We start from the raw sequence: 10,862 nt of genomic DNA on the forward strand, positions 1-10,862 counted from the left end.
TGAAGGGAAATGCAGTTTTTGTCAACATCCACTTGAGGATTTGAGGCATGTGTTGATATTATGCCCTTCCATCTATGAATTTTTGAGGAGTAGGTTTCTAGTTTTCCAAAATGGAGGCCAAATCAGCTCTTTTCTCACTGCTGCAATGGATATTTTATTCAAAGGCACTTCTGAGGAACTGGCTGATTTCTTCTTGATGGTTTGGGCTTTTTGGTTCAGAAGGAACAAGATGGTTCATAAACAGATTGCTTTACCACCTCAGCAAATTATTGGCTTTGCTTTTACAAACAAATTGCATAGTGTTGTGGTTAGACATCAGCTAGGGCTTCATAGTTCTAAATACCTGGTGTACAGATGGTCAGCCCCTCCAGAAGACTCTCTTAAGCTAAATATTGATGGAGCTCTCTTTTTTTATTTAAACAAAGCTGGTATGGGTGTGGTTTTGAGGAACCATATGGGTGAAGTTCTTATGGCATCTAGTAGAGTGGAATCTGTTTTCTTGGAACCAGAACAAGTTGAAGCTGTGGCATTGTTGAGAGGCCTTCAATTGTGCATGCGTTTGGGTATTCCTAAGCTAATTATTAAAAGTGATTGTTTGTTCCTAGAAGAAGAGATTAACAGATCATCTGAGTCTAATGCAGCTATATGATTGACTGTAACAGAGGTAAAAGGTTTGATGCAAACTTTCCCTCAGTGCAGTATTCAGCATTGCAGCAGATTCACAAATGAGGCTACCCATAGACTTGCAAGACATGCCTGGTCCATTGAAGATATATTTATTTGGTGGAATAGTATACCTTTTATCATTGAGAATGTAATTTTCATTGATCAACACTATTGTAACCTATCTCAAGGTGTTATGCCTTTATGAAATGAAGTTATTTTCTATCAAAAAAAAAATCGCAACATATCTATGCATAACGTGGTACAATATTGACAATAATGATCCGTGCTGACCATCATCTTCTTCTTCTTCTTCTTTTTGCTAGCTAGCAGTGCCCATCAATGTAAAAAATGCTGAAAATGAAAGCATTATTAGCGCTTATGACCGGAAATATTTTTTAAAGACTTCCTTTTTAAAATCTCATAATTAATTAATTAGTAATTGAGTATCGCTCATGTATTCATATATAACCAAATTATAAACAAACCAATCCAAAATATAATTGATATAAATAATGAGAAAGATTTGAACATGATCATCATGATCATGTCAGAAAATAAATATTGTTTTTGTATGATTCCATGAACATGCATGCCTCATTAATATAAATATATACATAAATATATTTATATCTTTGAAATTTAACCAGAAAAATTTACAATCCAGTGTGTGCGTGCGTGTGTGTATCCATATATAGCCGTTAGCTACGCATATTAAATGGAAGATCAATAGGTGAAAATAGGTAGAGAAAAAGGCGTTATCGCCGAGTACATGCAATTTTTAATTTAGAGATCAAATAGATCTCTAAATATCACCACTAATCACCAAGATGAAAGAGCCGGAATGCTTTGTTCATTCCTGAAGAAATTAGCAGGATCGATCATAATCTTCACATGAACCAACCTGTTAAAGTTTTTCTTGAAATATTTAGCACCTCATATACTTGCCCGTCTATAGCTTGTCTTGCCTTTGTTATTATTTTTTCCTATGTCAATGTCCCTATAATTCATATATGCAGCTCTTGGAGATTTTGAAACATAGGCAGCCATGTAACTGTACAACCTCCTTATCCAACTTATATGCTGCTTAGATGCTGCAATTCCTTCATCTTCCCAATAGACCAAGTATTGGATTTTGTAGATATTACCAGCTCTATGGGGGAAAGGAATTGCAGACTCTGAAATTTCACTCATTTTCTACCCATAGGGAGTGAAGATCAATAATGTTGTTTCTACCTCTTTCTCATAAAATCTCTCCCAAATCCCATCGAAGCCAACTTCGGCAATAGATTCCATCACATAGTCAGATTTTGCTTTGAAAAAAGGTCTTATTAGGGGAGTCCTGTTTGGTAGAACATCAAGGGATTAGCCACTTGGAAATCCGCCAGAGTATAGGACTGATTCAATCCAGCTCATTTTAGTGCAATCTTCTCTTACCAAACCCAGATCAGGGAAGCTCTCTTGCATCAATGAAAGGAGATTATCTATCCCTCCAAGATACAAGGAACTAAATGAAGCTTGTATTTTCCTCCTTCCTTCTTGGCTTGAATTTGTTGAAGTCCATGCCCATGCCTAAGCAGTCCACAATGGCTGCTCAGAGCTCAGCAGGTAACTGCATTTGCAGTTACCAATATAATGCAAATTAAATGCATTCATACTGATATTTGCCTATAAATGGAGGCTCCAAGGGAGAGCCTCAGACACACCAAGGAAGAAGAGAAAAGAGAGAGAGCCAGGAGAGCTCTAAGAGAAAAGAAGAGAGTTGAGTTGAGTGGAGTGTGATCCTCTTCCTCTGTAATATTTTCTTGTGTTCCAATATTTATTAGTGAAGCTCTTTTCTGTGCATGTAGGCAGTTGCTAAACAACGTTAAATTTTTAGTGTCACTAAGTGCATGGGTGTGCTCTTTTATTTTCGCTTTTATTCATTTCGTTGTGTTGTTTTCCCCAACAAGTGGTACAAGAGCGATTACTGGAAGGAGTTTTTACAAAAAACTCATTTTTAGTGTGTTGCTCAGTTTGCAAATTTGAGCATAGCACTGTGTTCGTCTCATCGAGACAAGAAAAGTGGTGAAAACTAAAGGCCGGACGAACGCCACACGTGCCAAGGAGAGGATCGAGCGCGTGACCCCACACGCACCAGGCGCCACACGAGCTCCAGAGAAGTATTTACTCATGATGTCCATGTGTTTTACGCTCTACTGACCATTGAAAGGCGCGTGACTACCATGCGCCTACGCATTTTTCGCTCGCCACATACTGCACGCGCGACAAAGTTCATGTTTTGGTTTTTTGCTCATCCTTGTGCTATTTGAGTCCGATTTTGATGAAACAAGACTCATTTCCAGCAAAATCAGGCTTCCTAGACACAATGGTGTTGTTCGTTTTGCAATATTCTACATCAAAGATCCTATACTTGCATTTTGTATTTAGAATCAGTCTAAATCCATGGAGGATTCAACATCAGAGGCCATGATAAAGCTGACTATCTCAAACTACAATCTTTGGAGACCTTGGATAGAGGATCTCTTGAATTGTAAAGATCTGTCTGACCCCCTAGAAAATGAAGAGAGAAAGCCAAATGAATATACGGATCAAGTGTGGAATAAGATGCATAAGAAGACTATCGGTCAAATCAGGCAATGGATCGACCATAGTGTCTTTCACCATGTGGCACAAGAGACAGATGCATATAACCTTTGAAAAAAGTTGGAGGATATGTATCAAGCTAAGACTACTCGAGACAAGGCCCTCTTGATAAGACGACTCGTTAACTTGAAGTTGAAGAGTGACACCTCTGTTGCCGACCGCTCTAGCGAGTTTCAAAACCTAGTTAACTAGCTCGAGTCTGTTAAGTTGAATCTTGGCAATGAAGAACAAGCTCTGCTACTTCTCAATTCATTACCAGACAGTTGGGAGACGCTGGTGGTCTCCCTAAGTAACTCTACTCCAGATGGAAACTTACTGTGACGATGGTTAAGGATGCCTTGTTCAATAAGGAGGCTAGACGAAAGGAGATAAGCATGAATCAATCTCATGTCCTTGTCACCGAGAGTAGAGAAAGGCCTCAAGGTAATGATAAAGGGAGATGTGGAGGCAGAAACAAAGGGAAGTCTCAACCACGTGGAAAGTCCAACAATAGCAGGAAGCAGCAGATGGGTAACATGAAGTGTTACCATTGTGGCAAAGAATGCCACATGAGGAAAAATTGTCGCAAGTTTTTAAGGGAGCAAGGTCAAAGCAGTAAGCTGAAGAAAGAAGATGGTGAAACTCTTGTCACTCTTTCGGGAGATGTGGCGATGCTCTCCACCAGTGGCGAGACATGTCTGCACGTTGCAAGCCACGATGTTGAGTGGGTGGTAGACATAGCAGCATCATACCACACCACTTCCCATAGTGAATTTTTCACTCATACAAAGCAGGAAACTTTGGTACGGTAAGGATGGGAAATGCCAGTTCCTCGAAGATCGTGGGAGTTGGCAAAGTGCAAATAAAAACCAACATTGGTTGCACCATGGTGTTGAATGATGTTTGACACATTCCTGACCTTCGCTTATCCTGATTTCTGGAACTGCCCTTGATCAACATGGCTATGACAGCTATTTTAGCAAAGGCACTTGGAAGCTGTCACAAGGTGCCATAGTTGTCGCCCGATGACATATTTGCGGTATGTTGTACAAGACCCATGTGAAGATCGGTTGTGAAAGCCACAATGCAGTGGAAGACAAGGCATCACATAATTTGTGGCACAAGAGACTCGAACACATGGGTGAAAAAGGGGTTGGATACGCTTGTGAAGAAGGCACTCATCAAAGTTGCCAAAGGATCAACGTTAAACCCTTGTGAGTACTGTTTGTTTGGCAAACAATGCAGAGTCTCGTTTAATTCCTCTACAAAGAGAGGATCAGAGTTGTTGACTCTGGTACACTCTGATGTATGTGGTCCTATGGAAGAAGTGTCATTGGGAGGTAACAGATATTTCATGACATTCATTGATGATGCTTCACGAAAGGTTTGGGTATATGTTTTGAAATCAAAAGATCAGGTCTTCGAGTACTTCAAGAGTTTCCACACCCTAGTGGAAAGAGATACGGGAAAGTAGTTGAAGTGCCTGCGAACGAACAATGGTGGATAATATATTTCCAAAAGGTTCACTGCATATTGCGCTAATCACGGTATTCGACATGAGAAGATGGTCTCATATACCCCTCAACACAATGGTTTAGCCGAAAGAATGACTCGGACCATCATGGAAAGAACAAGATGCATGCTCAGTATGACCAAGTTACCAAAGCCATTCTGGGGTGAAGTTGTTCATGCTGCCTGGTACCTGATCAACAAATCACCTTCTGCACCATTGGAATTTGAAGTTCCTGAGAATGTTTGGTCTAGAAAAGATGTCTATTACTCTCACTTGAGAGCATTTTGGTGCAAAGTCTTTGCACACGTATCCAAAGAGTTGAGACAGAAGCTCGATGTCAAGTCAACTCCATGTATCTTTGTTGGATATGGAGGTGAAGAATTCGGATACAAGTTATGGGATTCAATGACAAAGAGAATTGTCAGAAGTAGGGATGTTGTGTTCCATGAAAACTAGCACATAGGAACTGAAGCTTCCTCACCATCAAGAGAGCTTAGTTCCTATACTCCAAATCCTACACCATTACAGTTTGCCACAGATAATGAGGATGTGCAGGATTTAGATCCAGAAGCAAAAGAAGAAGCTCAGGGTGTATATAGGGGGAGCAAGAATCCTCTCCACTAGAAGCTAGTGTACCACCACAGAGGTTAGATGGTGATGAACCTCCTTTGGTTGATGAAGCTCAACCAAGAAGATCGACAAGAGGCCGCCTACTGATTCCGTCGAAGCGATATTCAGAATTAGACTATATTTTGCTTATTGATGAGAGGGAGCCAGTGAGCTTCCAGGAAGTTCAAACTCATGCTGATAGAAGCCTATGGGTGCAGGCAATGCAAGAAGAGATGAGTTCTTTGCAGAAAAATCAGACTTATGAGTTGGTGAAACTTCCTGAATGAAATAAAGTCCTAAAGAACAAATAGGTATTCAAGTTGAAGAAAGATGGTCTAGGAAAGCTGATAAAACACAAGGCCAGATTGGTTGTCAAAGGATTCCAACAGAAGAATGGAATCGACTTTGACAAAATATTTTCTCCGATGGTGAAGATGATGTCAATCCAGATTGGTAGCCTACTTGAATTTGGATCTCGAGCAGATGGGTGTGAAGACAGCCTTTCTCCATGGAGATTTGGAGGAGGAAATCTATATGGAACAACCAAAAGGGTTTGAAGCTCCAGGGAAAGATCACTTAGTCTGCAAGCTAAAGAAGAGTCTATATGGCCTCAAGCAAGCGCCGATGCAATGGTACAAGAAGTTCGACTCATTCATGATGAGTCATGGTTACAAAAGACTTGTTGCAGATCAGTGTGTCTATGTTCGAAGATTCCAGGATGAAAAGTTTGTCATACTACTTCTTTACATTGATGATATGTTAATCATTGGTGAGGATATGTCCATGATTAACAAACTAAAAAAGGAACTATCCAAGGCCTTTGAAATGAAGGACTTAGGCCCAGCACAACAAATTTTGAGCATGAAGATTGTTCGTGATAGGAAAGCCAAAAGGGTGTGGCTATCACAACAAAAATATGTTGAACGGGTTATCAAACATTCCAACATGGGAGATGCTAAGCCAGTCAATACTCCACTTGCTAACCACTTCAAATTGAGCAAGAACTTGTGTCCTTCTTCAAAGAAAGAGATTGAAGAGATAGGAGTAGTCCCCTATTCTTCAGCAGTAGGAAGCCTAATGTATGCAATGGTTTGTACTAGACCAGATATTGCTCATGTTGTAGGCATGGTGAGCAGATTTCTTTCAAATCTAGGAAATGATCATTGGGAAGCAATCAAGTGAATTCTCAGGTACCTAAAAGGTACATTGAAGATGTGCTTGTGTTTTGGGGGAGCTAAACCAGTTTTGGAAGGCTATACTGATTCAGATATGACAGGAGATTTGGATAGTAGGAAATCTACTTCGGGATTTCTCTTCACCTTTGCAGGAGGAGCTGTCTCTTGGCATTCCAAATTGCAGAAGTGTGTTGCTTTATCTACAACAGAGGCAGAATACATTGCCGCAACAAAAACTGGGAAAGAGATGTTATGGATGAAGCATTTTTTCCAAGAACTAGGTGTTAGTTAAGAAGACTACAAGGTACATTGTGATAGTCAAAGTGCTCTAGACTTGAGCAAGAATTCAATGTACCATTCCCGCACCAAGCATATTGATATCTGCTATCATTGAATATGTGAAGCGATGGAAGAACATCTATTGAAGCTTGTGAAGATCCATACGAAAGAGAATCCAGCGGACATGCAGACGAAGGTGGTTACAAGTGAGAAGCTTGAGTTATGCAAAGACATAGATAGAATGGATAGCATCTAGGTAGATGGACATGGAAGGGGAGAATTGTTGAAGTCCATGCCCATGCCTGAGTAATCCACAATGGCTGCTCAGCGCGTAGCAGGTAGCTGCATTTGCAGTACCAATTGAATGCAAATTAAATGCATTCGTACTGATATTTGCCTATAAATTGAGGTTCTCAGCGAGAGCCTCAGACACACCAAGGAAGAAGAGAAAAGAGAGAGAGCTAGGACATCTCTAAGAGAAAAGAAGAGAGTTGAGTTGAGTGAAGTGTGATCCTCCACTTCTGTAATATTTTCTCATGTTCCACTATTAATTAGTGAAGCATTTTTCTGTGGATGTAAGCAGTTGCCGAACCATGTTAAATTCTTGGTGTCACTGAATGCGTAAGTGTGCTCCTTTATTTCCATTTTTATTCATTCCGCTGTGTTGATATCCCGAACAGAATTGGCACCAGTTAACACAACACGAATGAATAGATCTTCATGAACTTTGTTTGCAACATCTTGCACTGATAAACAAGCTTGGTTGCATTTTGTTCCAAGTTCCTATTAACTGTGAATATAGTCACGGTTGATGGAACATGAACCAGCTTGATTTTCCACGCAACAATGATTCCAAAACTGGACCCTCCACCTCCTCGAATGGCCCAAAACAAATCTTCCCCCATGGATTTTCGGTCAAGGATTCTACCCTTGACATCAATCATTTGTGCGTCAATAATATTATCTGTAGCAACGCTGTATTTGCGCATCAAGGTGCCATACCCTCCCCCACTAAAGTGTCCATGCCAACACCCACAATCGGGCAAAGTCCCACCAGTAAGCAAAAAATTATACTTTTCTCAGCAATCCTATAATAAACTTCACCAATAATGGCTCCGGATTCAACCCAAGCCATGTCATTTTCTGCATCAATACTAATTGATCGAAGATTTATCATATTGATTATGAGAAATGGAACATCAGATACATAAGAAAGGCCCTCAAAATCATGACCACCGCTTCTAACTCTGATTTGCAGGCCATGCTTTTGGGAACAATTAATAGCTGCTTGAATTTGGGAGACATGCGATGGTGTAATAATGACTAGAGGTTTCGGGGTGGCAGGTGTTGAGAATCTAGGATTTCGTATGGAGAATTCCAATACAGATGAATATGAGGAATTGAACGGGGTGTAAATGACTTGAGAAATTGAGGAGGTGGAGTTTCCAGCATGAAGGCTCAAGCATTGGACAATGATTGTGGATTTTTTCCACCTTCTGCTACCCATATGTAAATTTTTTGTTGAAAAGGAAAGCATTTTTTAGCGGCACGCTTCCTGTGACTAGAAATTGTCAGAGACTTTCTCTGTAGTTCTGAATATTATATATAATCGAGACCTCGATGATTTTAGATGAGTTGAATAAAATATTATTAGAATATTTTTTTTAATATTATTATTATTTTAAAATTTATATATATATATATATCATTGGCAGGTTATATGCCTCAATCTGGGGAAACCCTTTTATTTTACAATGCACATAAAATATCGATATATATGGCCTTTACGATATGTGCTTATTACATGGAATAATAGGTAAAACATGATAGAGAGGGGATTTATTGTTGAGTACAATATCTTCTGTAATTAAGCATCTTTAACATCACCTCTCACCACTATGCAGAAAGAGCTGGGATGCTTTGTTCATTCCTGAAGAAATTAGTGGGATCGACCATGGTCTTCACATGAACCAACCTGTTGAAGTTGCCCTTGAAATATTTAGTACCCCATATACTTGCCCGTCTATAGCTTGTGTTGCCTTCCTTACTATTTGTTCCTATGTCAAGGTCCCTGTAATTGATGTATGCAGCTCTTGGTGATTTTGAAACATAGGCAGCCATGTAACTGTAAAGCCTCCTGATCCAACTTATATGCCTCTCGGATGCCGCAATTCCTTCTTCCCAATTCACCCAGTCTAGGATTTTGTAGATGTTACCAACTCTATGTGGGAAAGGAATTGCAGATTCCGGGATTTCACTCATTCTTCCCCCATACGGAATCATCACCAAAATTGCTTTCTCGGCCTCTTTTTCGAAAAATCTCTCCCAAATCCCTTCCAAGCCAACTTCTGGAATAGGTTCCATCACGTAGTCAGATTTTGCTTTGAAAAAAGTTGGTCTTGTTCGAGGAGTCCTGCTTAGCAGTACATCCAAGGATTCCCCACTTGGAAACCCGGCGAAGTAGAGGGTAGATTCAATCCAGCTCATTTCAGTGCAATCTTCTCTTACCAAACCCAGTTCAGGGAAGCTTTCTTGCATCAATGAAAGGAGATTATCTATCCCTCCGAGATACAAGGACACAAATGAGGCTTGTATTGTTTTCCTCCCTTCTTGGCTAGAATTGGCAGCACTTGAGTTGACGAGAATGAATAGGTCTTCATCAAGCTTGTCTGCAACATATTGCCACCGATGAACAAGCTTGGTTGCATTTTGTTCCAAGTTCCTATTAACTGTGAATACAGTCACAGTTGATGGAACATGAACCAGCTTGATTTTCCACGCAACAATGACTCCAAAGCTGGCCCCTCCACCTCCTCGAATGGCCCAAAATAGATCTTCTCCCATGGATTCTCTGTCAAGGATTCTGCCCTTAACGTCAATCATTTGGGCGTCAACAATATTATCTGCAGCAAGGCCATATTTGCGCAACATGGTGCCGTACCCTCCCCCACTGAAGTGTCCACCAACACCCACAGTCGGGCAAACTCCCGCCGGAAAGCCAAAGTTTCTACTTTTCTCGGCAATCCTATAGTATACTTCACCGATAGTGGCACCGGCTTCAACCCATGCAGTGCCATTTTCTACATCAACATTGATTGAACGAAGATTTATCAGATCGATTATGACAAATGGAACATAAGAAACATAAGAAAGGCCCTCAAAATCATGACCACCGCTTCTAACTCTTATTTGCATGCCATGTTTTTGGGAACACTTAATGGTTGCTTGAATTTGGGAGACATGCAATGGCGTAATAATTACTAGAGGTTTCGGGGTGGCAGGTGTTGAGAATCTAGGATTTTGTATGGAGAATTCCAATACAGATGAATATGAGGAATTGGCGGGGGTGTAAATGACTTGAGAAATTGAGGAGGTAGAGTTTCCAGCATGAAGGGTCAGGCATTGAAGGAAGTCTTCATGAGTGTGAGCCGAAGTTGCCCATAAAAATGAGAAAAGAAGTGTAATAACAAATGGAATAAGCACTGAAGAGCTAACGGGCTTCATTTTTGTTTGTGTTTCTGTGCTAAAATCAGGATGCGAGCGTCCTTATTTATAGTGTTGAATACTTGGAAATTAATGTGAAAACTGTGCGTACAATGGTGCTCATAACAGCTGTTGCATATAACGTACATATTTTTCAACTTTGCAGGAAACCATTCCATCATGAATTTCGTACATAGAAAAAGAGAAATTTCGTGCACGTTGTAAAGTCCGAATTGCATGGCGATTTGACAACATAGAACTTTGACAAACGTGTCTCAAAACTTGCCAACAAAACAAAACCGACAGCAAAACCAGTCCAGGCCATAGCTTCACAAAGCGAGGCCATCACGTTTCACATTTAACTATTATATTTTTTTAAAATTTTAATATAAAGTATAATAAATAATTCAATTTTTTTAAATATTAAAATAATAATATTAAAAAATAATATTCTAATAATATTTTATTAAACTTTCAATTTTTATATAAAAATATCTCATCTCATTTCACTATCT

At 39.9% G+C, this 10,862-nt stretch overlaps 1 protein-coding gene and 1 pseudogene across 1 annotated transcript; both read right to left on the minus strand.

Annotated features, from left to right (window-relative positions):
- Positions 1-1,485: 1,485 nt before the first annotated feature.
- LOC108999140 lies at positions 1,486-8,371 on the minus strand (annotated as a pseudogene).
- Positions 8,372-8,589: 218 nt separating this feature from the next.
- Positions 8,590-10,380, minus strand: LOC109017099 (berberine bridge enzyme-like 18). The gene has a single exon (XM_018999412.2). It carries the CDS (start codon positions 10,366-10,368, stop codon positions 8,761-8,763), a length of 1,608 nt encoding a protein of 535 aa, XP_018854957.2. The 5' UTR covers positions 10,369-10,380; the 3' UTR covers positions 8,590-8,760.
- Positions 10,381-10,862: the final 482 nt, after the last annotated feature.

This window comes from Juglans regia, chromosome 3 (assembly GCF_001411555.2).
Source record: "Juglans regia cultivar Chandler chromosome 3, Walnut 2.0, whole genome shotgun sequence".
Classification (NCBI taxonomy): Eukaryota; Viridiplantae; Streptophyta; class Magnoliopsida; order Fagales; family Juglandaceae; genus Juglans; species Juglans regia.

What these genes read in the sequence shown, in the direction of transcription:
- LOC109017099 (XM_018999412.2), bottom strand. Translation starts at nt 10,368, where the DNA reads ATGAAGCCCGTTAGCTCTTCAGTGCTTATTCCATTTGTTATTACACTT.